The sequence below is a fragment of the Lepidothrix coronata genome, unplaced genomic scaffold (assembly GCF_001604755.1).
Source record: "Lepidothrix coronata isolate B3197 unplaced genomic scaffold, Lepidothrix_coronata-1.0 Scaffold233, whole genome shotgun sequence".
Taxonomy (NCBI): domain Eukaryota; kingdom Metazoa; phylum Chordata; class Aves; order Passeriformes; family Pipridae; genus Lepidothrix; species Lepidothrix coronata.
In genome coordinates, this window is record NW_016690413.1 from 33,892 (window position 1) to 61,491 (window position 27,600).

General features: G+C 41.7%; 2 protein-coding genes across 2 annotated transcripts; one reads left to right on the plus strand and one right to left on the minus strand.

The window, feature by feature from the left end:
* Positions 1-315: 315 nt before the first annotated feature.
* Positions 316-19,704, plus strand: LOC108506954 (scaffold attachment factor B1-like). Its single transcript, XM_017834425.1, has 21 exons — positions 316-651; positions 2,352-2,439; positions 3,346-3,410; positions 3,497-3,703; positions 5,622-5,684; positions 6,284-6,311; positions 7,213-7,711; positions 8,145-8,194; positions 10,705-10,805; positions 12,517-12,666; positions 12,762-12,838; positions 13,760-13,899; positions 14,240-14,331; positions 14,711-14,817; positions 15,612-15,905; positions 16,206-16,343; positions 16,842-16,884; positions 18,172-18,293; positions 18,788-18,900; positions 19,019-19,070; positions 19,348-19,704. Exons 1-21 carry the CDS (start codon positions 463-465, stop codon positions 19,475-19,477), a joined length of 2,748 nt encoding a protein of 915 aa, XP_017689914.1. The 5' UTR covers positions 316-462; the 3' UTR covers positions 19,478-19,704.
* Positions 19,705-22,347: 2,643 nt separating this feature from the next.
* Positions 22,348-25,878, minus strand: CUNH19orf70 (chromosome unknown C19orf70 homolog). Its single transcript, XM_017834426.1, has 4 exons — positions 25,752-25,878; positions 24,397-24,553; positions 23,589-23,640; positions 22,348-22,568 (listed from the first exon to the last, which is right to left on the minus strand). Exons 1-4 carry the CDS (start codon positions 25,778-25,780, stop codon positions 22,471-22,473), a joined length of 336 nt encoding a protein of 111 aa, XP_017689915.1. The 5' UTR covers positions 25,781-25,878; the 3' UTR covers positions 22,348-22,470.
* Between the last annotated feature and the right edge of the window lie 1,722 nt (positions 25,879-27,600).

Consider the following 27,600-nt stretch of genomic DNA (forward strand, 5'->3'; position numbering starts at 1 on the left):
GGGCGGGGGGGGGGGGGGGGGGGGAACACACACAGTAAAAGGGGCGGGAACGGGAGGAGCCGCTGCGCGCGCAGCCTGCCCGCGCCCTGACGCGCGTGCGCTCTGCGGTTCCTCTCGCTCCAGGACCGCGATGGCAGCGCGTGCGCGCTGGGGCTTTGATACCTCATCGCGGGAACGCGCGTCCAGCCCGCCCCGGCCCCCTGGGCGCGTGCGCGAGAGCTCGCGAGCCGTCCTTGACGCGAGTGACGCCGTCTTGCGCCTGCGCGGGAGCCTTCACTCACTTCTCCCTCCAGGCCCCGCCCCTTCCCTCCTCCCCCCGCCTGCGCACTGCGCGCTTTGTGCCCCCTCCCCTCGGCGCGTCTTGCTCCCACCATTTTGTGCTGTGATCGCAAGGTTTGTCGCGGGGTTGGGTTGTGTTCTCCTGCGCGCTCGGACTCGAGGCAAAACATCGAAGGGGCCTTGATGGCGGAGAGTCAATCAGCGGCCGGACTGGGGGATTTCACATCCCTTGGCGGGGCCGCGGCTTTCGGTTCGGAACCCGAAACGCGGCGGCTGAGCGAGCTGCGAGTCATCGACCTGCGGGCCGAGCTCAAGCGCCGTAACCTGGACAGCGGCGGCAACAAGAGCGTCCTCATGGAGCGGCTGAAGAAGGTGAGGCGAGCCCCGGCGGGGGGGGGCGGGCTGTGCCATCCGGGTCCTTTGTCTTCGGCGCGCTTGGCGCGTGCGCGCTCGGAGCCGAACCAGGGGCCGCCGGCGGCCCTGAGGAGAGTGGGGCTGCAGCCGCTCCCTGCGCTGCACCCCAGGGCCAGCCCTGGGAAGCCGCGGAGGGGTTGTTTGGCACCAGCGCGTCCCCTTCTTCGCACCGCTACGGAGCCCTTGCCCTTGCGGGGACGGGCAGCAGCCCCACCGCTGCTTTGCTTTGTGACACCCGCCCGCCCCCCAGCCGCTCCGTTGGAGCGCTGCTCGCATTCCACTCGGCGCAATCCGAGATGGACCCGGCCTTCCCGTCGTTCCCTGACCCTGAGGTTCGCGCGTCCTTCTTCAGTTTTCTCTCTCATTCACACACACACGCGATTCTTTCCCATATCTTTCCTCGTGCTTCTCTACACGCTTCATAGAATGGGTCAAGTTGGAAGGGATCACAGTGAGTCATCTGGTCCATCCTCCGTGCTCCAGCAGAGCCATCCCAGAGCACATAGCACACGATTGTGTCCTGACGGTTCTTGCATATCTCCAGTGAGGGAGACTCCACACCCTCTCTGGGCAATGTTCTGGTGTTCAGTCACTGTACAGGAAAGAATTTTTTCCTCATACTCAGGTGGAACTTTCTATGCATCAGTTTCTGCCCGTTGCTTCTTGTCCTATTGCTTGGCACCACCATACTTCACCTGACTCCATATCTCCTATCTGTCTGGAATGTATTTTTACAGACTTTCACGAGGCCAGAACAGTATAGTCGGTCCTGGCCCTTTTATGGGTTCTAACAGGCCTGCACATTGAGAAAAGGTTGCTGTCAGAAATACCTGAGTTCCTGTAGCAGTCACTCTCAGTTTTATAGAGTTAAAGTAGTTATTTGCTGAATAAGGAGCTTTGCTCCTCAGTCATAGCTTGATTTGGCTGTGGGGTTGTGTTAGACCTTACTATTTAGTGCTTCTGTCGGGTGATATGGCTGCCTGGCTGTATGACCTGAACTAGGGAGAGACACTAATGACAAATCCTTAAAAATGCAGTTGCAGTTTAACCTCAGTAGTCAGCAAAACACCGCATGGCCAGTCACTCATCTCTCACTTCTTACAGGATGGCGACTGGAAGTGGAAGGGTGAAAGTAAAAGTGAGAGTAAACTTGCGGATTGTGATAAAGACAGTTTAATAATTCTAAAAAGTGCAAGGGTAAAAAAAGAGCAACATAGATGAAGAAAATTAAAAAAAAAAAAAACACAGGTGGTGTAAAAGAAAATAATTGCTTGCTGAGCCTGTCCCCGAGTAATGACAGCCCCACCATCTTTCACCCACACCAGTTTTATTGCTGAGCACATCATCGTATGGTCTGGAATATCCCTTTGGGCAGTTGGAGTCAGCTGTCTAGCTGTGTCCCTTCCCAATTCCTTGTGCACCCCCAGCCCTTTGCTGATGGGGCAGTGGGAGAAGCAGAGAAGGTCTTGACACTGGGTAAGCATTGCTCAGTAATAACTAAAACATCCATCCCGGTGTTATCAGCACTATTCTCAGCACAAATTCAAAACATAGCCCCATACCAGCTACTGTGAAGAGAATTAACTATCCCATCCAAAGCCAGTACAAATGCACACCAGTGAAGAATACAGTAGATGTCATACTGCTGTCTCTAATAGGCCATTGAGGATGAAGGAGGAGATCCTGATGAAATTCCTGTGGCCTCAGAACTGACCAACAAGAGAATGCCAAAAAGAACTAGCAAAGGTATGGTGTCTGGACACTTACAGTTCCATTGTTTGCTTGTAGCTAGAACCTAGCATACGAAGTTGATGTTTTCTGTTTCGTTAATTTTAAAAAACAAGTGCTTTTTACCTTATGGAAAACGGTAAAACTCTGTTGCATTAATGAGCAATAACAAGTTTAAATGATAATATGACACTTAACTGTGCTTTGTTAGCAAGCCTTGAAACCTGTAGATGAGACTGTAAATTGCAGGTGTTTCTGTACTTGTGACCGTGAGTGTAGAATTGGCTCATGTACAGAGCAAGCAGCTGCAGCATAAGCTCCTGTGGAAAGCTCATTAGTGATTTCAGTACATTTTGGTTCCAAACATTAAATATTGTGTGTGCCGTGTTACACATGGTTTATTTTAATTGCTCATAGCCCGTTCTTTAAAAATACATTCTGGAGAGAAACGGGCTGTTGAAGCTGCTTCTTTCAAGATAAAGGGACTGAAAATAGAGAAAGAGCAGTTGTCTGAATAGCAATGTGAGTTTGCTGGTGAAAGTGATGTGTGCGTCCAGAATCTTGAAAGTGAACGCTAATTCTAAATCAGTTGAATTAAGAGAGGTTTTTTTCCTAACAATCTTCAAGTGTTATTTTTAAACGCAGCACCTTCTTAGACAGTGTTGTCTTTGTAGGTACTGAAGTGTAGTGGAACGAGACTGTAGCTGTAGAAAAATGTAGCCATGCTACTTACAGTTCATGCTCGTGCTGTTAGCTTCTATTGAGTGGCAAGTTGACCTCGGTTATATCCAGACAGACCCAGACTTCTGAATCAGTGTCTTAATGATTTCTTGTTGAAACAAGCTCAGTGTTAGATAATTCACCGCAGATTAAACACATTACAAAATTTAGTGCTACGTCTCACTGCGGTGATACTGTTTTTAGGAAGAAAACCGGAAGAAGAAGGTATTGAAGACAATGGCCTAGAAGAAAACTCTAGAGATGGGCAGGTAAGTTGAAATCATGATTGCGGTTACTAAGAATATGCATCATTTAGCCCACAATAAGTACATGTTTAACCTTTTTCTTTCTGTAGGAGGATATTGAAGCGAGTCTGGATACCTTGCAGGATATTGACATGATGGATATTAGTGTATTAGATGAAGCTGAAATAGATAACAGCAGTGCTGTGGACTGCAGAGAAGATTATAGTCCTGATAATATTCTCGATTCTCTGTCTGATAATAAAGACAACGTTGAAGCAGAAATGAAAGAACTTCCAGATCAGCTAACAGAAAATGAGGTGAGTAGAGGTCTTTGTAATTTTTCAGAAGATACTTAGTAAGTATATGGGCACATGAACAAGTTATTTCAGTCCAGTAGAATATAGGACATGAATGGGGTCTGAATTCTATTTCACATTAACACCTCCTATGTCATACTCTTTTAAGTGGTAAATATTCTTGGACTGATCAGAGGCTTGAAATGTTCACAGTGGACGGGTCACTGCCTTCATTACCTTACAGTATCACCTTTACTTAACATGATAAGAGCCTGGAACTGAAAATACTGTATTAGTTTCCGTGTTCACTCTTCCCATTTATATGTTATTTGTCTTGAAGTGTATATATATATATCTTTCTGTCTAGTCGTCTAGTTAGTTATATATATATGGAGAGGGAGAGAAATACATTTTCAACTCACAGGTAATTTGGAAATCTTTTCTGCAGAAATAATGCTCAGGTTTAAGGGAGTTATGTTGTTCTGCTTTCTCATAGAGATTTATAAAAGAAGAAGCAGAACTTCATATATTGCCCTGTTCTGACATTGCGAGGCTTTTGACTTGGTCTTGAGGGCACCTTGCAATCTCATTTACAGATAGCACGATCTCCTGCTGCTGAATGAATAGGGTAATCCGTATGTTACGTTCAGTCCTCACATATTATCCTTCTTGGATCCTTGTGGGTTTTTTTTCCTTTTGGGCCGTTCACTCACAGAACATACTATCCTTCCTTGCCTCCTTAGGGTTCTTTTTCTTAATTAATTTAGGCCTGCGTATCTGTCTCAATTTTTTATCATTTACCTTCTGTCACGTGAAATGGGAGATTTTCTCACACCCTTTGTGTTTGACTGGCCTGTCAGTGCCCCAGGACAACTGAGACCCTTGTGCCCAAGCAGTCTGTCAGTGTCCTGTTGTGGGGACCCTTGACTGGACAGTCTGGATCAGAGGGTGGTTCGACCGAGCTGTTCCAGGTCACATGCCAACAGCGTGAGACAGACCCCCTCCCAGGTCTCTTCAGTCAAGTATGGTACTTGCTGCCAGCAACTGTTAGTGCCCTTGAAGGACTCACACTTAACAGTTTATGGAATAACACTATTAATATAATAGAAAATTGTGACAGGTTAAGGTTCGTGGATTGCTTGTGGTAGTATCTGGCTGCAAAGAAAAAGTAACATACCAACAAGCTGTAATTCCTAACAAAAGCTGGCTCGAGTTAATCATTCAGTGGCACAGTAAGGGTCTTACCCATAGACATCCCAATGGAGGAGAAGACAGGTTCCACCCATCGAGTGTTACAGTGGAGTCTTCCCTGGCTTTGCCCTTGGCTTTCCCAGGGCACTGACAGACCAATCAAACACAAAGGATTTGAGAAAATCTCTCCTTTAATGTGACACCTTGGAACACAGTCATTCCAATGGCATCCAGTTAACCTGAAGGGCAATTTTGTGGTAATCTGTAAATTAAAGTTGTTGTGAGTTATGTAACCCATGAGCTTTGGTTGTGTGTTACCATCAGCTCTTAAGGAAGGAAGGAAGATTTTGGGGATATGTTTTGGTTTTGTAAAAGTAGAAACCTAAGTCAGCCTTACTTGTAACTTGTTTTTTCATTTAGAAGCTAAAGTTAAAAAGTGGGAAAATGGAGAAATACATTCGGTAACCACAGAAACATGAAATAAATTTCTCCTCTAAATAAGAGTAACTTTGAGATAGACAATGTCATGTTGAAATTAAAATGAAAGGTAGTAGGAGAAAGATATTTAATCATAAAGAACATTTGTATGTTGCTGCTCATTCTTGGCCACAATCTGAAGTAGCAGTTGAGACCTGTCAAATACTTAAAAATATTTCTTGTTTTCTTGACAGGGAAAATTAAATAAAGGTGTATTCTCTGTAAGTTACTATTGGTAAGAAATTATATAATTCCTTTTTTACTCTTTTAGGAAGATTATGATGAAATTGAAAACAATTTAGAAGCCTCCTCTTCTGATTTAATTGAAATGAAGGTAAATTGAAAATGTAGATGTGTTTCAGATTGCTGTATTATCAGTATATTGTATTATTAGTATTCACTCTGTTCCCACACTAAAAAAAGAAAATGTGACCATAATATGAAATTGTAATAGAATCCAAAACATACATAATCTTGCTCAGCATATAGTCTCTGAAATGAGAATGCCATATTGATTTTTCCTCCTTTCAAGTCAGCTCTCAAGACTTCCTTCACTTTCATGACAAAAAAAAAGATCTTATACTGTTGATTTTTTCTTTCTCCTGCTGATTGTTTAAAATAGCAGCTGGGATTGTTTTTTTTCTCTGTAGTTGGTGTGGTAGTACATAAAGATACTTTATTGGTCTCTTTAAAATTCAGAGTTATTGATGAGAATGCAATTGTGGCTGATATTTTGATCCAGTTTTCATGTGCCAGTAAAATTACCTATATAAAATACTCAGTTCCAGTGAATGGTGAAAAAAGGAGCTAGATGTAGTAGGTGAATTTGTGTAGTTTTCAATCTTGAGATTGGGCAGGGAGTTGCTATTATTCGCTGTTAGAAAATACATTTTATGAAATCCTCATTCTGTGTTGTTTTTTTTCTCCAAACAGAAAATGGAGAGGCTGCACTTGGAGCCAGGTACTGTTAAAGAAAAACATATTCCTGTCTTTTCAACTAATACTTTTTAAACCATTAACTATTAAAAAAACCAAGCAAAAAACCCATAATTTGCATTATTTTTATGATGGACAACCCAGATCATGCAGGGTCATAGAGATTGGAAACCCAATCATATCCCCAGATCTGTGAAGTGATGCTTGTCATCTTTGAAATATTTCCAGTGAAATGAAATGGTTTAAAAACCTGTTAAACTACATAAGTGGATTTAGAGAAGTTAATCACAGTTTAAAAGCTAAATATTCTACTTGTAAACAGATCTTGTGATATTGCACACACCTTAACTCTGTTACTAAGTAGTGGACAGAGAAAGCAGTAAAAAGATATTCTAGGGCACTAAAATGTAAAGATTAGTTACTGGATACAGAAGAAAGAAGAGTTTCTTCCTGGAAATTTCATACAGATACTTTTCACTTTCTGGACTGCAAACACACTCACGCACCATCAGAAGATGCCCAGTTCTCATGTTGGACTGTCTGCTAAAAGAAATTCACAGAAATTTAAAAATTGAACTCTCAGTGCCTTGATACGTTCAGTTAAGCATCTTGGACTCGAAGCTAACTAGAGAAGAAACAGAGCTGAAGGATTTAATGAAGAATATGGAGGATGAGCCAGAAGTTTTTTGTTAAATCTGTGGGGGCATTTTTCTTCCCTGTTATCGTTTTAGGGCTGATTTGGTAGTTTGTCAGAAAGCAGTTAGCATAGTACTTTTAACACTGTGTACACTAGGGTTTTCCAATCTCTGTGTAGCTTAGAAGTTCTCTTGGTGTTAGTGTGGCAGCCATGCCAGTTCCACATTTGTGATTGCTGTATTTCCCTGGTGATTAAATCTTGTGCCATTCTATTCCTGTTAAATCCGTAGAAAATGAGAAAATACTCGACATTTTGGGGGAAACTTGTAAATCTGAAGTACTTAACGAAGAAACTTCCGAAGTGGAGCGGCCACATGCACAGGAAGCAAGTATCGCGGTGCCAGGCAAGAGGCTGGCGGAGGAAGAGGACGCTCTTGCTGCCGCTCAGTTGGAGGAAGATGCTTTAGATTTGGACAGCAAATCAGCACAAGCTATGGCAAGGAAGGAAGCAAAGCGTTTAGTTGTAGCAAAAGGGGAGACATGTGAACAGACACTAGAGGAAGAGAAGCCGGACTCTGAATCTTTAGTAGTAGAGACCCTAAGCGATCAGAGTAGCAAACGCTCCCAAGGCCTGGAAGCCTCTAGTGGGGAAACAGCGGCAAAAGGCGCAGGTCCTGAAGCCAAAGATAGCAAAGAAGATGCCAAGAGAACAGAAGACAAAGCTAATTCTGAGGAATCCCCTGCTACTAAAGAGTCCTCAGCCAGTGAGGGCGGTGATCAGAAAAAGAGGTTTGTTTTTTCTCCGTTATAGACCAGATGCTATCTTTTATCGTTGGTCGTTAAGTGATGCGAATAAGCTGTTTCCTTCAATTGGCCACCGAGACTGATGAAATTGTAGCCTATTCCTAAAGAGTGTGTTTTATTTCTCCATGTGCAGATATTTTTAATTTTTTTTTTAAACACAATGGGTTTGATTTCTTTCCTTCCTCAACCTTCAAAGGTTGTTTTCCCAAATTACTCTTATTTGTAACCATCTTCTTAATGTAAGTCTGTTTAAGAATCTGACTTCATTATTTCTTGTCAGATTTCTTAAATCAAGTATACAGAGGTGTGTTTTCATTTGCGAGGTATTTTCTGGTAGGTATTTAATTTTAGCTTTTTTCATAATTTATATTTAATCACTTTTGTTTCTGACTTGAATAATATGATGTTTTGTCTCTAGCCCTGTTGAGGAGGACAGAGATGCAAAGATAATCTCAAAAGATGAGAAAGGTATGTTTGTTTTCAAAAGTAGAACTTTAATGATTGCTTGGATAAGTGTATTGGATGGGGTATTTCAGCAGGAGAAGCATAGCAGTCTGCAGTTGTTAAATAGTATAAATTCACCTCTTTCTGGATTTTCTTTATTCGTAGAAGAATAAGTATTTTCCTTTTATGCATTTTTTAAGAATGTCTTCATTGCACCCTTTTGCTTGTAACTTGATCTTTAAAGATAGACATTAATAGATGGCAAATATGTCTTTTATGGCACTGAAGATGCTTACTACCAGCTGTTAGTGAGTCAAGAACCTTTTGTAATTGTTTTTGCTTTACTATGCACTTGTGATTCTTCAAACCGTCTTCTGTTTTGCTGAAGTAATTTGGGATCTAGTATTCACATATTAGAATGCCAGGAAAACTTACAGCTTCATGTTGTCTTCGAATTTAATTGATTTTATTAAATCTTTGTCCATGCAAATCCTATTTGTGGTGCAAATGAGCATCAGAAGCAAGAAAAAAATTTCTTGATCAGCAGTCATGTGCCCGCTTCTTCTTTTCCTTGTGCTTCTTCCTTTTAATACATCAGCTGAGTCTTTGCAGCTCATCCCACCTTTCTGTTCTCTTCTACCTGACCAGGGCAGAAAATTTAGAACTGACTGTTAACATTATTTTTACACACTGCAGGCAGGTAGTTCAACACTTTTAATAATAAGCAAGAAACTCATTATGAGGTCTCTCTACTGACTGGACAGGAAGAATTTGTTTGGTTTTAGTTGGGTTTTACAACACATACTCAACTCAGTGTGACTGCTTTTTCCAGGATCCAGGGTTATACCTATTTGTGCAAGCTACTGGGCCTCACTGTGAGCTTCATTAGGGTCTGCTCACCCTAAAGTCTGTAGTCTTGTGTTCTCTTTATTCAGAATATTTGAAGAAGTGTTTTGTGCATGCTGTTGTTTACCTGAGGACTTGAGTATATTTTTTTTTTGTGGACTGAGAAAACTTTTCTTGAACTTTGCATTTAAAACAGCCTTCAGGAACCTGAGTGTCTGATAACCACCTTGCTCCTGCATACCTTTCTCCAAAGGATGTGATGTGTTCTGTGACATTGGTTTTAGTCATTTTCTGACTTAGTGAACAGCAGTGGTGAGAGTTAGCTGCTTGATTACGTGGCATTCTCTACATACGGAGCAAAATTATTGAGCCAGGATTCTGGTGCCAGTGTAACTGCAGGTAGTCATTTTGAAATCACAGAAGTGTTGTGGAGTAAAAGCATCAAAACCTAAGGCTCAGCTCTTTAAAACACCAAGACAATGTATCTCCCATGTGTTTGCATGCATGACATACCTTAGTCCAGGCACTTCTTGAGATAGATGATGGCAGGTGTATATCTATTCTCTTTTATACAAAAGACCTCTTTTTTGTTTGGGTTTTTTTTTTAAGAGGTTGATACAAATGATTGCATCCTTCCCTAGGAAACTTGTGTAAATACTAACAGCTGTGATCTCAGCACTGAGCTCATACTTGCGACAATGACAAAAGTTATCAGGAAATAAAAGATGGAAAGACACCTAAATAAAATAAATAAAATTCTGGAAAGGTTCTGGAAAAAATATCTTCCCTCAATAAAAGCAATTCTGTGAAATTCCATATATCACCAAAAAATAAAAAGGCATATGGAAGCAGAAAGCTGAAGTGAAACCTGCTTCCCTCCATTCATTGAAGCCTTGGAACTGAACACTGCCAAGACTGATAAAAGGACAATAAAGACATTTCAAAGGAGACTGGAAACAGTATCCTTACCTAAGTGCTTCATGCTGAAATGCAAACACTAAAACTTTGAGTACAGGTCAAACACTTTTTAATCACTAGACGTTGGGTTTTCAGACTTTACAAGTTCATAAGCATTTAAAAAGTCATCTTTCTAGTTTAGATGCAAAATTGGACAGGTGTTCTATAGTTCTTGCGTGGCTAAAGCAAACTAGGTCTTTTCAAACTCCTGTTAATAAAGTTCCGAACTGTGGGATCTGTGTGGGCAGAAATAGGAGAGCAGTTTTCTTGGTTTTTTAATGGTGAATGTCTGTCCTTGAGAGGTATAGTTATTCTGCATCCCATCATCATTCCTTTGGAGTTCAGGAGATAAGGAGGGCAAGACGTGAGCATAAGTGGTTGCTAACAACTCTTGCAGGTCTTCTATCTTTTCTAGTTAGTGCAAAATTACTATCTATCCAGGTACATTTTGAAAAGCCTCTGTTACTTCAGGGGTACCCTAGTCAAGTTGCTTTCTTGAAGAATGATATAACATACTTCCGTATCAACACTTGTAGTTCTATCCAAGTTTTGGGACTTGTAATGCTACTTGCCTTCAGGAATGCAAATCATGGGAGGAGAATGTTACACATTGCATTTACTTGCTCTATGATGTTAAAAAATTAAAAATTTGTGATATTGTTCCTTTTTAATTCAGAAGTAGTTGTTAATTAGAATTTTGGGTATGTTCTGGGTTTTGTTTTCCTAATTAGGTCGCACTGCTAGCAGTTCCGGTAGAAACTTCTGGGTGAGTGGACTGGCTTCCACTACCAGAGCTACAGATTTGAAGAATCTGTTTAGCAAGTATGGAAAGGTAAGAGGTTATTTTCATTTGGTTTGTTGTTGAGGGTTTTTTTGCTTGAAACTGTTAATAAGACTTCTTAAACTCCTGTCACTGAAAGTACCAGTGAAAGGAATCCAATTATCAAAAATATTGTGGGATATCAAGGAAAAAATCACGGAAGTATGCACTGAATGACTGAGGGTTTTTTATTCGGTTGCTTGCTTCCAAAAAAACCATAAAATTCCATTTGGGGTCCTTTATTTGAAAGTCAGTAACTGTTTACACATACTTTTGTCTCCTGTGCAGTAGTGTAGTGTCTGTACCCATTGAAAATTCACGGTCAGTGGTGCATTTAATGTTTATAAAAAACTGCCTTAGGACTAGGGAAAATACGCAGGAAGTGTTGAAACACAGTTATTGGGGAATATCTTAAGAATTGCCCTGGTATCTGAAGTTTTATTTTTATGTAGAGTTGGCAGTTGCTTTAGAAAGCACTTGTTTGGATGGCTTGGGATATCAGGAGGGGTTGTTTGGTTTTGTTGGCAGGGGAAGTCCTGCTGTTGTTATTAATGACAGACAAAATGGTAAGTTAAATCTTCCTGTCAGTTGGAAAATGGAAAGAGCTAGTTTAATAGAAGACTTAGAGACAGCAGTAAGGATTTTTGTAAGACGTTTGAAGCCTGTTTAAAGATTACTATCAGGAGATTGTAGTAAAAGAAAACTGTATGTACAAGCAATCTGCCACTGAATATTTTACCAGTGAAAATACTCTGGAACTTAAATATGACCTTACAAATAGGTACAAAAACGCATTAAGTGTAGCAAAGCTTTGAGGTTTTCTTCAGGTCATGAGACTAGTAAAACCCTTTTAATGCTTCTCATAACAATAAAAATGCAATGCTTTCCTTCCATTTATTTGGTTAGAATTCTATCTGGTAACCTAGAACATTGATCATAGAGATGTGCCACAAAATTTTAAATGTAACTAAAAACTAAGCGACAGCAAAGCTAGTATTTGCCTCTAGATAGATGCCATGGTATTATTTAGTCCTTTAAATAAAATGACAGTTATTTTCTTTAGGGTATTAGCAGAGGCAGAGCTCCCTAGAAGTAAATGTACATGTGCAATAAATCAAATGCATGGAAGTATGTTCTTCATCCAGCTGTACTTTAAAATACGACATTTCTGTGAAATATGGTTGATTTCTGTAATGCAAAGTGAGCTGTACTGAATGTATGAACATAAGTAAACACCATTTATGTGGGCTTTTTCAAGCTCTACTTTTTGAGGAAACCTCCCGTTTCTTAAAGAAGATAGATAACATGGTTGGTCTGCCTCACCACTGACATGTAAGCATTTTTTTGAGGGAAGATGGGACTTAGCAGTTGAGCTAGCATTAGCATGTAGGTGGAAATTGGCTTAAAAACTTCTATTGTACTGTTTTTTACTCTTTTACATTTGAACAAAGTGGTGTTATGTAAAGTTAGACGACTTTTTTTTAATTTTTTGTCCCCTTGTGGTCTTTCTCCAGAAAAGAATTCAGTCTTTGGCTGTCATCTATTGATGCAGCTTTTGTAGTGTTTCACTGACAACAGAAGCATGGTATCAACACTCCTTTGTGTTTGTTAATCTCTTAACAACAGAAGTTTCCTGAATGATAATGAGCAGGAATTAAAAAGGGTAGAAAGCTTGCAGTTCTTGCTTGTTACAGTGAGTGTAACACCTCTTTATTTTGGAAAGGTGGTGGGTGCAAAAGTGGTCACCAATGCTCGAAGTCCTGGTGCTCGCTGCTATGGCTTTGTTACAATGTCTACTGCCGAGGAAGCAACAAAATGTATCACCCATCTCCACAAAACAGAGTTACATGGGAAAATAATTTCTGTAGAAAAAGTGAGTACTTATCCTCAAAGATACCAAGTTCCCATCAGATTGTACAAATGATCGAGACCACATTCTCAGCTGATCATGTGCAAAATAAATTTCAGGCAAAAAATGAACCTGCTGGGAAGAAGACAAGTGAAAAAAAAGAGAATGAAGCAAAAAGAGAAACAGTCAGTGAGAGGTACTGTTCTAAAAATTCTCTGTCCAAAGGTGTTTTGCTGTTCTTCAGTCTATGTTGATGTCAGGGAAAACAAAGTTACAGTAAGAGTAAAACATTTCTGTGGCAAACATTCAAAAAAGAGGAGTACCTGCATTTTTTTAACTTTTTCTATAAGATAAACTTCTGTTGATGTTCGGTGCCTAGTTTAACATGTTTCTGTTATGTGCTTTAAGGTTTCAAGCATACCTTTTAATTTAAGTGTGTTTAGGTTTTAGTAACAATTGTGGTGCTTTCATGTCTTAAATCTATAGGAAAGACCATTTGAGGATTTTGATCTGTATGTCACTGTTTTTTCATTACTTTTTGTCTCTCATTGGAATAGGGTCTCCTCCAGTGATGGTGGTCACAAACAGTTAAAAGAGAGTTGTCCAAAATCCTGTTTCCAGAACATGTTCCTCTACAGCACTATGCTTTTTCTCTCTGGCACTACTGAAAGTCACTGAATAAGACACTAGGAGAGTGAATAAAACACTAAGACCTTTGCTTCGGTTGTCTTCTTGAGGCATAACTTGTGTTAAATGCTATTTGCTGAGAACTTTTTGCTTTTATTTCAGCTAGTTGCCTGACAAAAATGGTTCACATTGGCACTTCTTAATTGTCACATTGTTTAAGAAACTTTGTGGGTATTAAGCACATCATAGTGTGAATTTTTCCTCATTCTTCCAGTTGAGATGCCTGAATCAAGTGTTTTGACAACTGCACTGGATGGTCTGGATGTCTTGTTTTCTGGTGTAGGATGTTGTGGAAGGAAACGTTTCGAAATCTAATTATGACTGTTACCACATCAGAATTCTACCTTTTTAGTGTGTTGCTAGCATTCTGCTTGAATTTCCTTTTCTCTTAGTCTGTATTAGTCTAACCTATATCAATATCTATCTATAGACCTGGCAGTGGTAAAAGGGATGAAAAATCTGACCAAAAAGATGATCCTAAAAAGATAGAAGACAAAGATGAAAAGGAAAAAAAAGATAAAGATGAACAGAAGTCTGGTTCATCAGATCAACCCAAAACTATTAAGTCAGGTAATTTGGCTGTTGTTGTTTCATAGAGTAAAATATATGCTGATGTATGAATATTTAATTTTAGGTAGTTCTTTCCAAAGAACTGCCAATGTTCTAGGATTGTTTCTGATTCTTAGTTGGAAATCCAGAATGTATAAGGGGGAGGGTGTTTTGGGGGGAGATGTTTGACATTTTGTCATCCTTGAAAGAAGCACTTGGAGTAGGTGTAGTGAAATAATTGGTTTTGAAGAGAGGGTTAGATGTCCGTTTTCACATTTTAGAGAACATAACTTCTAGCAGAGCAATGAGTTTGGTGTAGGTTGTGTAGTCTGATTGTTTTTTCCACCTCTGGTTTTTTTAGGAAGTAAAGGAACAGAGAGAACAGTAGTAATGGATAAATCCAAAGGAGAACCTGTTATTAGTGTGAAAACATCAACTACATCAAAAGACAGAGTGAGTAATGTTTCTGTGTGAGAAATATTTTCCTTAGAAACAAATACTGAATCCTGCTAGGCTACATGTAACCCACACTTGTCTTGCCAGTTTGTCCAATTAGAGTTTCTATAACATGGATTTACATCTTAATTAGTAAAATACTTTTTGTTCAGCTGATACTATATTCAGCAATCAGATCCTGCCAAACAAATGTGGGAAGGTATTACTGTGTTAATACATGGCGTGTCTGTAATGTTAAAAAAAGAACAACTTTTTTGAAAAATGCAGGGACCAAGCTTTCAGATATGATAGTACAAATGGAAACAGAGCTTAGAGTATTGTTTGTAATAGTTGTCCTTTAATAAATTAAGTTTCTCTACTTCAATATTAAATACAGAGCATTAAGAGCCAGGATCGCAAATCAGAGAGCAGAGAGAGACAAGGCATTGTGCCATTTGACAAAATTAAAGCACAGCGAAAAATGAGGGAGGCAGAGCAGCGCCGGTAAGAGCAACTATGAAATTGTTTGACAGTTTTTACCCTATAATGTATATTTTATTTTCATTTTAATTAAAATGACTAAGAGATAAGAGCATTTTAGGGGGGTTTTTTCACTTGCAACTTGTTAAATGTTTCTGGGTCACATATCTATTGAACTTAATTCGGGTATTTATTTATTTTGGGTGGGGTTTTATTTTTGTTTTCATGATGTTTAATACAGGATAAAGGTCATAATGGCCATCCTTCAAATTCCTTGCTAAAACTGTGACTTGAATTCCATGTTTTCCACACATTACAAAACTTTTATTCCTCACCTAAAAGTAGTTGAATTAACCAGGAGAAAAATGCTTTTGTCATTCTTAATGGAGAGGAAGAAGTTTGTCTCTCATAGTTAGATTTCTGAGCTTGAGTGAAGTCATTATCCAGCATACCATTCTGGCTTTCTTGACAGAAATAAAATATTCTTCACAGATACTTTATTTCAGTATAAGAAGTGAGCTATGGGCATTTGGATTCAAATTCCCCTGACCATATGGAATTATTTGCCCCCGCAGGTGGGTTTTGTGGGAGTAATATGATCGGTCTCTTAATACAAGTAATTCCTGTGTACACTGAGTGTCTTCCCTCCATGCCCTCCCTCCCATACCCTTCCCAGGTATAATTTCAAGGAGCTGAACAGTCACCCGTGCTATTAATTTTTAACGCTTCTTTCTCTTTTTCTTCTTTTTGTTTTTCTTTTTAACTTCCTTTATTTGTTGAAGTATTACATCTGTAACCTTTTGTTTCTGTTAAAATAGCACACGTGAGCGTCGGGAGAGACAGCAGCACCTACAAACTATCCGTGAACGAGAAGAAAGGGAGAGGCTTGAGATTGCTCGGGAGAGACTGGAAATTGAAAGGCAGCGTCTTGAACGAGAACGGATGGAAAGGGAAAGACTGGAAAGAGAACGAATGCACATAGAGCATGAAAGGAGAAGAGAACAAGACCGCATTCAGCGAGAAAGAGAAGAGCTGCGGCGCCAGCATGAGCAACTGCGCTATGAACAGGAACGTCGGTCTGCAATGAGGAGACCATATGACATAGATGGCAGGTGAAGCCAGCAAATAGAGATTATGCAAGTGGGAGACATTGCTGCCAGGTTCTGTCTCATCAGCCTGGGCTATAAAAAGCCATACATATGCTCTCAGCTTCCATCAGTCAGCAGTTGTTGACTGCATTGAGCTGACTGTGTTTAAGACCCCTAGTCAAGCTATCCTCTCTAAGGTTTTTCAACTCCATTTTGAACTTAATTACCCTTCTTTTAGTTTGCACTAGTTTGCACTTTAGTTTGGAAGGGGGAACAATATCAAAAGTCATTATCTGGACTAAAATGACTACGTTCTTTTCTCAGGAGGGATGATCCGTACTGGCCAGAGGCAAAACGAATGGCAATGAATGATAGGTATCACTCAGATTTCAGTCGCCAGGATCGCTTCCATGACTTTGATCACAGAGACCGTGGTCGTTACCAAGAGCATTCAATAGACAGGTTGGTGTCTTACCTCCACTGTATTGCCTGAAATCGAAAGACAAAAGACTGTATTTAATGTCACATTTTGCTGCCTTTTACTGTGTGCTTGGTTTGCATTTTATTTTTCAAGTGTGGTTTAGTGGCTGTGGACCTTTTTGTCTATAACCATGAAGAGATCTGTATCGTGCAATGAGTTGAAGCTTCTGGCAGGCTTGTTCAGAGTTTTTTTTTTACAGTGCTGTTTCACATACTTGTAGGATTCTGAAAAATTTCTAAATAATTTGAAGGCACCTAGCATTTTAACAAGAATATTCTGGTTTATACCTCAGGACTAACTGGTTTTCCAGGAATCCAAAATGTACCGTTGTTTTCATATATTCCAGCTGTTTGTGCCTTTTGTAGATGTTGGCCCTATGAGAAAGTAAGATTTTTTCATCTGTGTTTATAGATAGATGGATTTTTATAAACTGCTGTATGTTTTACTACCACAATCTGATTCTAATTGTCTGCTTATAGGAGAGATGGATCAAGGACAATTATGGGAGATCGGGATGGACAAGTGAGTTGCTTTATAGAGCTATGGAAACATCTTAACATCTTATAACCTGGTTTTTTATAGTGTGTGTCAGATTAAATTTCAGTAGTTGAGAATTACATGATATCTCCCAAAATACGTATCAACAATCAGATTAGCTTATTTACTTCAATAAGATGAAATTCAATTCAAAGACTTGTTTATTATAAAATATATAGTTATTCTGATAGAAATCAAAACAAGTGAATTGCTTCAAAATAGAGTATTCCAAATGATGGCGTAGAAGAGGCAGAGGTACAAAGTATACCTCTATGAGGTTACGTGGAAATAACAGCAAAATTAGTAGAGATGTTTGCACTTTTTGAGAGCTGGAAGAAAGACCTTCAGGGCACATTCAAGCAGTGAGAGATTAAGAGTCAGGAAATGCTCAATGCCCTTTACTGATGGTTAAGCTGTGAGATTTGGAGGGACCTGGATATTCTGGAGAGTTGGGCAGAGGGGAATATCATTAGGTTAAACAACAGCAGGAAATGCTAAGTCCTGCTCCTGGGGAGGAATAACCCTGTGCAGCGATACATGCTTGGGACCAAGCAGACCAAAAGCAGTTCTGCAGAGAAGGACCTTGGCGCTGTGGTGGACAGCAAGCTGATAATGAGTCAGCATTGCACCCTCCTGGCAAAGAAAGCCAGTAGCATCCAGGGAAGCGTTAGTAAAAGTATTCCTAGAAGGTCAAGGCCTTTTTACTCAGCAACTGTCTGATGTTCTGTGCCTAGTGCTGGGCTCCTCAGTACAAGAAGCTTATTGGAGTAAGTGCAGTAGGGCCTAGAGAATCTTCTGTATGAGGAGAGGCTGAGAGAGCTACGACTGTTCAGCAAGGAGAAGAGAAGGCTGAGGGTTTGTCTTATCAATGGGCATTAATACTTGATGGGAGAGAGGATATGGGGAGGATGTAGCCAGGTGCTGCTCAGTGGTGCCCACCGACAAGACGAGTCAATGAGCGCAAACTTAAACACGTGAAATTCCATCTAAAGTTAATACAAATCACCTTTAACTGTGAAGATGGTCAAACGCTGGAACAGTTTGCATGGAGAACTTGGCTCTAGCTGTGAAGAAATTTAAAACCTAGGGGGGGAGAATCTTCTAGGCAGCCTGCCCTGGCTGATCCTGCTTGAGCAGGAGGGTTGGACTAGATGATCTCAGGACGTCCCTTCCATCCTAAATGACTCTGTGATTGAGTAATTACAGCTGAGCAACTTTAAGCAATTAACAAGTCTGTTTTGTGCAGTCCTGTAAGTGTTCTTTGCCTTTTAGCATTACCCAGATGAGCGCCACGGAGGACCAGACCGTCACTCACGAGACTCTCGAGAAAGTTGGGGTAGCTATGGATCTGACAGAAGAATGAGTGAAAGTAGAGGGATACCCCCACAGTCACGGTTAGTACACTTAACTAAAAATACATTTTCTTGTGCATCAAAGGAATATTTCCATATGTGGAAGTAGGACGCAGTTTTTGGAAGTACAATTCTTTCTTTCCAACATTAACCCCAAGTGTGTTGGATGGACCGCAAGTGAGTATCTCGTTCAGCCTGCCTTGTCCATCAAAACATGCATCTTGGCATGAATTTTTTTTTAATAACCACACATCTTAAAGTCTTCATCCTTTCCATTAATTTTAACTAACATTCCTATCAAAGCTTGCTGTTTTCAGGATAGTGGTTCTTCCCTGATATCTTTTTTTCATATCTGTCATCTTATTTGGTTTGAGCAGAAGGATTCTACTGAGATTTGACTTAACAGATACCAGTATAAATATAAGATTTGCATGCACCTTGGTAAAGTATTTAAGTTTGTGACTTAGTTTCTGTACTCGAATCTATTTTGTGTGCTCTGGCTCATGTGAGAAGATATGAATTTCATACCTTCACAGGGATGGACGTGACTGGGGAGATCACAGTCGAAAGTTTGAAGGACATCAAGATCGTTCCTGGCAGAGCAGCGTGGATGGAGGAATGATAGGACGGGATCATGAGAGATGGCAAGGTATGCTTCTTGCACAACAATTCATTAGTTGTGCTATGTAAAGAAGAAAAATTACAGGCATTATCACTGAAGTAAAACTATTACTGTAGATATAAAGGAAGCATTTGAACTTTTTTAGGTGGAGGTAGAGGCAGACCTGGCCATGTGATGCATCGTGGAGGCATGTCAGGGTAAGGAACTTTGAAAGGAGAGAAGTGTTTGTTTGTTTTCCTTCTAAGGGACGTTTCTTCTAAATAGAAACTGGCCAGAGAAACATTTTATGGGAGTATCGGTTATTTAATTAGTTACTTAAATGTCAAGGAATAATAAAATATTCCCATGGGTTTCATGTAGTGCATCTAATGGAAGAGTGAGAAATCACACAAAAAATTGTGGAAGAACACCTGTACTAGCAACCTGACCACCAGAGTCACAAGAGAACATTAAAATGTCTGAATCACTTTCTAGGCGTGGCAGTTTCATGCAAGGTGGCAATCAAAGTCAGATCATGCATGGAGGAGGAATGCAAGGAGAAGGATTTGCTGGCCAGGAGAGAGCAAACAGACCGAATGATCCTCGTTTCAACCGTCGCTACTGATTGTGTTTAATTTTTAATGCAAGGTGGCAAGTGAAACAAATCTGTTACCCAGGGTTACTATTAATTGTAACTTATGGGCCACTGTAATTTTTTTTAAGCTGCTGCCGTATTATGTCACTCAATCCAATGTGAATTCATCTGTTTTGTAAAGTGTTGTTCATATCCCATTTAAAATGTTTTTAATGAAGCATTCCATTTTCCATAAATAAACACCAGTTTACAGTTAATTGCTTTGTTTGAGCAGTCCCTGTAAAACTAATTTATTCAGCTCTGTGTTAAACCGTGTAACTTTCAAAGATGAAGTGTCAAAATGCCTCACAGGTGTCCCTTTGCACTTTCAGTAGCACACAACTCCCAGAAATACACTGAAATACTGTTACCTTAGACCTGTCAAAATTAAGTAGACTATATGCCACCATAAGAGAACCTTAGTAGATTGCAGTTGTCAAAGTTTGAACACCCTGCCACTGTAAAATTGACATAGGATATTGTAGGACAAGTGGTGAAGAATTTTTTTTCATCTTGTCTCACGTTGGTAGGTACTGTGCAGTATAATACCCTACAGTCTCTGAAAAAGAAGTTACATACTGAATGAGCAGCACAGCTTCTGTAGAGACAGCACAGAGGTGCTTGTGAACTTCTTCCAAGTGTGTGTCAGAATCATTTTATTTAGCTTCTGATAGATCAGGGTAGTCCAAAACTCCATCAGTTTCAGGGCAGTAATTTTACTTAGCAGTCCATAATTTCTTTAAAAGACTAGTAACAGCCATTGGCTGTGCTTTAGCATCATTTTATGAATGTGTTGAGAACTAACGTGATCATGACATGATCTGTCACTTTGTTGTATCCAAATTATACTTTGTCTTTGTGCAGTCATCTCTGGAGCAACATGGCCTCAGCATTAACCACCAAGGATGGCTTTATGATGGCAAGAGGAAAAAAATCCTTTCATTTGTAGGCTCATTTGGGTTTTTTCCATCTTCAGAGATGGGGTTTTTATCAGTTGCCTGAAGATATTTTTTCATACATCCATAGAGAAGGCACATTACAATGTTGAATCTTTAGAGAGCAATCATCAAAGGGCAAAAAAGTGGTTCAGATCATGAAAAGCACGGAGGAGAACTAAAGTTCTAAGCGTACCAGAGGTGCAGTATTCTACCTATTTGTACACAGTGTGCTTTGTTCAAAGTGATTACATTTTGTAGCAAAAGCTAGAGAGATGAAGACTCTAGATGACAGTGTCAGAATTTTCTTAATGGGAGGTTTGGCCTGATGAGATGGAGGTTACGACTTGTAAAAATTAAACAGTGCTCTGGAAAATCAAGTCCTCTCTTTTACCAAAGCTCAGTGACAAGGTAGTCAATGGCAGACTGAGCTTTCCATGCAGACTGACTCTTACTCTAATTTGAGGGAAGAGAGGTGTATTCCAGTAAACCCACATTGCCAGTGCATCCCAAGCTGAGCTATGTTATGAGACGTGCTGCTTTTCAAAGCCAGTTGCCTAAGCTGCAGCAAGCTTACTATACAGGGGCTGTAAAATGGCAGACAGCTCCTGTCTCATAGCTGGAGTTTAACTTCTTGTCCCCAGGAGCCAGCCTGCATAAGCAGCCCTGCACAAGTATCTTAGCACCATTATTTTCTGAGGTGTGTACATGGGTAGCTATGACAAACTCCTGCAAGAAAAGCTGTGCTGCTTCAAAGGCAGTTGACATTGGGAAGTTAAGGAAGAAATGTGATATAGATAGAGGTTATCAAGGTTCTAGAATGAGGTGAAGGATCTGGCACCTGCACAACAGAGAACTCCAACGTTTACCAAACTTGTAGCTTCCATCTGGACCATAGATTAGGACCCATCCCTCAGGAATTAACTTAAGCACTTTTTAAAGCTATTTATACCTTAGTCAAATCCTCTAAAATCTCTTGGCAGTTGGTTTCATCATATAACTGTTTGTTAAAAAAGGAAACAAAACTGCAAATCCTTCATTCTCGTGTTTTAATTCTGACTCCTAATTTGAGTAAGCACTCATCCTGCTCTCCCGACCTACCACTGCCTGTTTCCTGTTCTATAGTTGTGCCTCAGCTCATTCTGTAACTAGCATAGACTAGAACAATGCAACTGTTATTAGCACATCAGTGTGGAAGAAATGACAGCCCTGCTGCCAGCAGCGAGGTCAATCCCTGTCCCTGGTTTTAGAAGCATGAGCAAGCAGCTCTGGGACAGAGACCCAAGAACAGAGAGGTTACAAGCTGTGCATTTACAATAACCCACACAGACGCTTCCTGTGAGGAGGGAACAGATTCATACTGATGCTGTGCCATGATATAACGACTTCACCAACCTCCATGCTACAATCCCATCACAAAGGGTTAAAAACAGAGACTCAGTCTGTAACTTCATCTTACAATAGTGATGCCCTCTAGGCCATCGGTGCTCCTTACGTACACCTTGGCTGAGACTGAAAACTGACCTCAGAAAAGTTTTCATCCACATTAAAATGAAAACATGCAGAGTCTGCCAACTGGAGCATATCGCGACCTAACAAAATGTTTCATGCTCAGTTACCCTTCCTGCGCTTGTATAAACGCCCTAAGCCATATTTTACAGCATCTTTTACTGTTACCTTGGATTTTTAATTTTTTTTTTAACTCTTGTTGGCTTGTTTTGAATAAGATGGCATTCACTTTCAAGATTAATTCAGCTTCAGAATAATCTGTTTAGCTACCAAGCTTGGCAGCTTTGGAACAGAGGCAGTACCTCAGCATATGGCCACCACTTCATTACAAATGATCTGTGATCCCTGAAGCCTTTGATCACTGCTAGGAAAAAGCAATTGTTCCAGTCTGTCTGCTAAAACCAACCCAAATACAAATTGAAGTTCCAAAGTCTTTTATTGTAGCCCTTACACGGCTGAGCTGCCCTCCAGAGTGACGGACTCTGCATCCTCTCAAAGACAACACAGGACAGAGAGAATCATGAACCCTGGAGAACGTGTTCATTTGACAAGATCCTTCACATACTTCCAGCCTTCCACCGTGTATTCACAGGCCCTGGCGGGAGCTACAGACAAGGCAGACATGACTGACTGCACTCCTGCAAGGAAAGCAGAGAAGAATTATCCCAAGATCATCATTCAAGCCAAATTTCCCAATGTTACTCTAGCATTGTAGATCTCTAAACACAGAAAGAAAAACTGAGCTCTAACTCAGATGCTTTCAAACACCCTATGGCCTGAATGATCCTTGGTTCAAGTACAGCTTTATTGTCTCAGTAACATTTGTGACACAGAAATTCCAGCTTAAAGGCCTCTATATGAGATGAAACAATCACAAGACTGAAACAAAGAACTGGGCTAAGTTCCATTTTATTTCTGGCCTTATCACAGACTCCATGGGTGATGCTGGACATGTCACAGTATTTGTGTACCGTGTTTCCCCACAATTACATAAAGACTCTTTGCTGCACCATAAAAACTATTTATTACTAGGTATTTATAACAAACAAGATGTCTAAAATTCTAGTAACAACAGGAATGACCATCCCTTCTGAAAATTCCAGGGCTCAGTTCAGACATACTAGCATCTGTAGTCTTCAACCTTTAACCAAAGGTATACCTTTCTTAAGTTATCATTTATTTTTATCCTCTAGTTTCCTTGATCATTCCCAATGCTGATGAATTCACTAGTGCATAAACTCTACTTATTTATTGTGGGGGCCACAGGCCTCCCTGAACACTTTACTGAAACTTTCAATCTTAGACTCTAGGATAGTACAGACATGCCTGTCTTGGGGCACAGGTAGGCAGCAAGCTTTGTAGGTAGAGACACCAGCTCCCCGGTTAGAAAAGGCAGACAGGTTTATGGGGACACATCCTCCTCCTTATTTCACAGTTGAAACAACAAGAAATTAAGTCCAAAGTCAGTCAGTGTGCTAGTCTGAAGCAGAATATGCTTCCTCAGTCCCATTCCCAATGCTTCTTCCACCAGACTGTAACATCTATCAGCTCCTTCTCCATCATTCAATTTAGGAGGACAATGTTGAAACAAGACTGGTGTAAGCTACATCACTCTTGGCCCCTTGCTCCTTTCAGAGCTTGGTGAGCAGTTATTTTACCTTTATTCCAGGAATCAGAGGGGGAAAAGTCAAATTTTGGAGTGGGTGGGAGCTAGAAAGAGAAAGACAAAATATCAGCACCTGAGGCGTTTCACTTAGAATTCACATCACGTTGGCAAAGCCTCTTGGCCTCAGATCTCAAAAATACTTAGATGCCTACTCTCCCTAAGTCTCAAAAGGGATCAGACATGACACTTTAAGTCTAGGGTTTGCTCTTTTCCCCAGAAGGTAGTACACATCATTTGGGTGTTTGTGAAAAACGTCTCCTGGGCTGTCTCCTTACATGGCTGTCATCTCTTAGTTTATAGTTGTCTCTAACATGAAAAATGCTTTTCAAACTTAAAGCAAAGGCTTCTTTTCAGAGGATTTTAAAAACTAAGAACTAATAGAGAAGGGCCTCTTCAGGCAATTTAAATTCAATTTGATGAACTGTTAGCAATTTGAGAATATGGGAGGATAATATTTTCATTGGTTTTTCTAAAAGCATGTAGGATTCTTCAAAAGAAGCTTAGGAATACTGCTACATAGTGAAATATCACCCAGAGCATGTTTGCAATCCCCTCCTCGACCCTGCACAGGCTGGTTACCCTTTCTCCTTTGAAGTAACATCTGTGAGCTGTGTATCTCCCCCAAATTTAAAATTTTATTCTCCTTCCATTTCAATCCTCTTCAAAATATTTGCAATGTTAAATCTACTTTCAACAGTAAAACTCCTGCCAACTTCACTGGAATCAGAATATCACCCCAATGTTTCCTCCTCATTCAGAGAATGTGTTTGTTTTGCACTGTCCATCTAAACAGTCCTTACCTCCCAGCCTAGGTAACTCGTCCACTCCTGGATAGCTGGAGGCAGTGCTGCTTGAGCTTTTTTGAGTGCTTCAGCACCTTGTGTGCCACTGCCCAGCAGCCCCTGATCATATGCCACATAAACAGCAGCTCCAGCCAGGCTTCCTTTGATAACAAACCTGAAAGGATCAAAAGCAGAACAGTTCAGTTCACATTATGACCATCAGTGCATATGTCTCAGTAGGTTGTGACTGCCAAAGGGAGGGTATTAGTAAAGAAATCTAAGGGTCACAAATACTCTAATGTCTTACTGCAGACAAAAAGCCGCGGAAAAATATCTAGCTACCTTCCTTTTTTTCCTAGGCCAACTGCTCCCTGTTAGCCCCTTGAAACTGTACCTATTCGCATTTTATCAGTAACAGTTTTCACGAAAAAAAGGCAAAAGTGTCAAGCATCTCAGAGTATCTGCCACTCTGGCACATACCTTTGATAAAAGGAACTAACGGATTCTGCAGTGGGTAAGTCATCCATGTGCTTCTTGCTGCCTTATTAATAAGGATAGACACCAATACCTCGTTAAGCTCATTAAAGTCCAGTTAACATCTGGCTATGGTGTTTGCATTGCCCAGGCTTTTAAAGTTTCCCAGCAGACTGCATGGTGTGCAGTTTTACAGCTGTAGTGGCAACCTACAAACTGGATGACAGGAAGATAGTATTTGGCCTTTACTGGCAAGTTCGTTATGAGATCTGAGCAGACTGACTTTTCCAGATTCACAGGACAGAGAATTATTTTCCCTTTAAAAAAACAAGAAAAGCTACTGTATGAACAAACAAACCAAAACCTGCCAAACAGTGGTACTGCAGTAGTAGAATATAGGGACAGATACAGCTGTCGAGAGAGGTAAGAAGAGAATCAATACTTAAATTCATGTATTCACACGTATTTTGGGGAAAAGGGATTTCTCTGCTAAAACGTACTGTTCGCTCCCAAGAATACCCTTCCGCGCTTCCTCCCTGCCAGTGGGGCTGTATTTCCAGATCTGAGCGTGTTCCCTCGGCAAACGGGCGCCCTTCCGCGGCACGCTGGGTTTAATGTTACGTGTTCATGCTCGCCCCGAAAAAAAACCGCCGCAATCCCGTCCGGCAGGTGAAGACACAGGAGGAGCTGCCGGCCGGGAACCAGCCGGGCGCGGGGGTGGCCGAGGCCAAGGGCGCGGCGCGGAGGAGCGAGGCGAGGCCGGGGCTGCGGGCACGGGCCCGGAGAGCCGGGGAGCCCCTGGGAGCCCATGGAGCGGGAGCCGCGGGGCGGGCGGAGACAGCAGAGCGAGAAGGGCGAGCGCCAGGCCGGGCTGTGCGGGCAGGGCCGCGGGGACTCACTTGGCGACGGGGACGAGCCGGGCGGCCATGGCGGCAGCGGCGGGGCTGCGGAAGCCGTCACCGGCTCCGGGCCGGGAGCTCCTCCCAGCGGCGGCGGTTCGGGGGGCGCGGCCGCGGGGGCCGAGGTTGTGGGGCCGGGAACGGCTGGGAGGGGCCGTGCCGCTCCCCGCGCTCCCGCGAGGAGAGCGGATCGTGAGTGCCCTGAGGGCGGCTCGCGCCCGCTGTGGCGGGGTGTCCCCGCCACCAGTTTGTCGTGGCGTATCTCAACATGGCGGCAGAGCGGGTTATCCCGCTGCGCTTCGTATCCCGACAGGAGCTCGGCCCGCGCTGCAGCCCCTTGTCCCCAAGCCTCCGGCCTGTGGACTCTGCCGCCGCCTCCCTCCCGCGCTGCGCGGGGGACAGCGCCGGCCACTCCCAGGTCCGGCTGCTTGGGGTGGCTGCTGCCAACTATGGGTGCCATAATTCTTTAATGAATTAAACGTTCTGTAAGATTAGACGTGAGGGGGTTTGGGGTTTTTTTCTCCTGTAGGCTTAGGGGGAAGTCGCGCCGTGTGGAGGCTGGCTCTGAGCTCAGAGGGCTTTGGCAATTGCCAGTGAAAGATCCTTTTCGTTCTTGACAAAGGTAACTGTGGCTCCCGATGAGGGAACGACTCGGATGGCGTCTGAGTGAAACGACTCAGGTGGCGTTCCTGGTGCTCTCTCAGCATATCCGCCTCAGCATTGAACATGAGCATCCAGAGCCCTGTGGCAGAGTTAAAACCACACCAGGGATTGACTGGCTTTGATCCTCTGACCATTTCTTTCCAGGGGCAAAGTGCACATAAGTGCTTCGCCTGCTCCTGAAGCCGCACTCGCCATCATCCGGGGAGGTGCTACACGGGTGCAGGAGGTTTTCTACCCCTGGTGGCTGCAGCAGGTGTGCTGCCTCTGGGTTTTGTTCCCCAGCAACCGGGGCCAGGTTTTAAGGAGTTACTATAACTACAGCAGTCCTTAAAAGATGCCCAGTTTGTCTCCTCTCCCATCCTATATCCCTTTTAACTACATTCCCACCATCCCACTAAGCCTCCTATTGGTGTCAAGCAGGAGCAGGGCAGCAGTGGTGGCAAAGTAACTTTAGCTCTTTTCCTAAGACTGCTCTTGGTTTCCCTCTCATCCTGCTTTAGCCATGGTTCTGATGTTGCTAGCTGTGAGTTAGAGATCTCCACTGTTCACTCTGTCTTAGCCCTCCTCCCATCTCCCCTCCTTCAGCCTCACCTGGTCTGCTTTTACTACATCCAGCCTTCTCTCAGCCCTAGCTTTAACCTCTGTCTGCACACTCCTGGGACATCCTGCTCCACTGCTTTTTCGATTCTGTGAACCTTCTTGTTTCATATAAGTAGAATTTTAATCTCTGTTTTAATTAAACAGTTTTTTAATGTGTTGGTATTACATGTTGATGCTTCCTCTATGAAAGAATACTGGTTGCTTGGATTCTGTGGGCATAGGCCTGTTGGCAGATGTTTGCTGACTGCATGGGACCTGTTAAATCAGCCCCAGGGCTCTGGTGATGTCTTCAAGTGCAAGCATTGTGCAGTAGGTGAAAGCAGGTGCAACTAACAACATGAAGTAGAGCCCCAGTTACTTAGCAAGTAAAACTTTTATTAAATAAATTCAGGATTTTTTTTTTGACCAGAGTGAGGAATTTGACATTGACAAAGCTTGTATCGCACCTGCAACATTGTACAGTCACATCAGTAACTGTGATGGAAGAAATTGTAAATACTTGTTTTAAACCAGCTTGACCTAGGATTTCCAAAGTCCTTTTTTTCCCATTTTGCATTTGTTGGTCTTTTTTCTTTTTTTTTTTTTT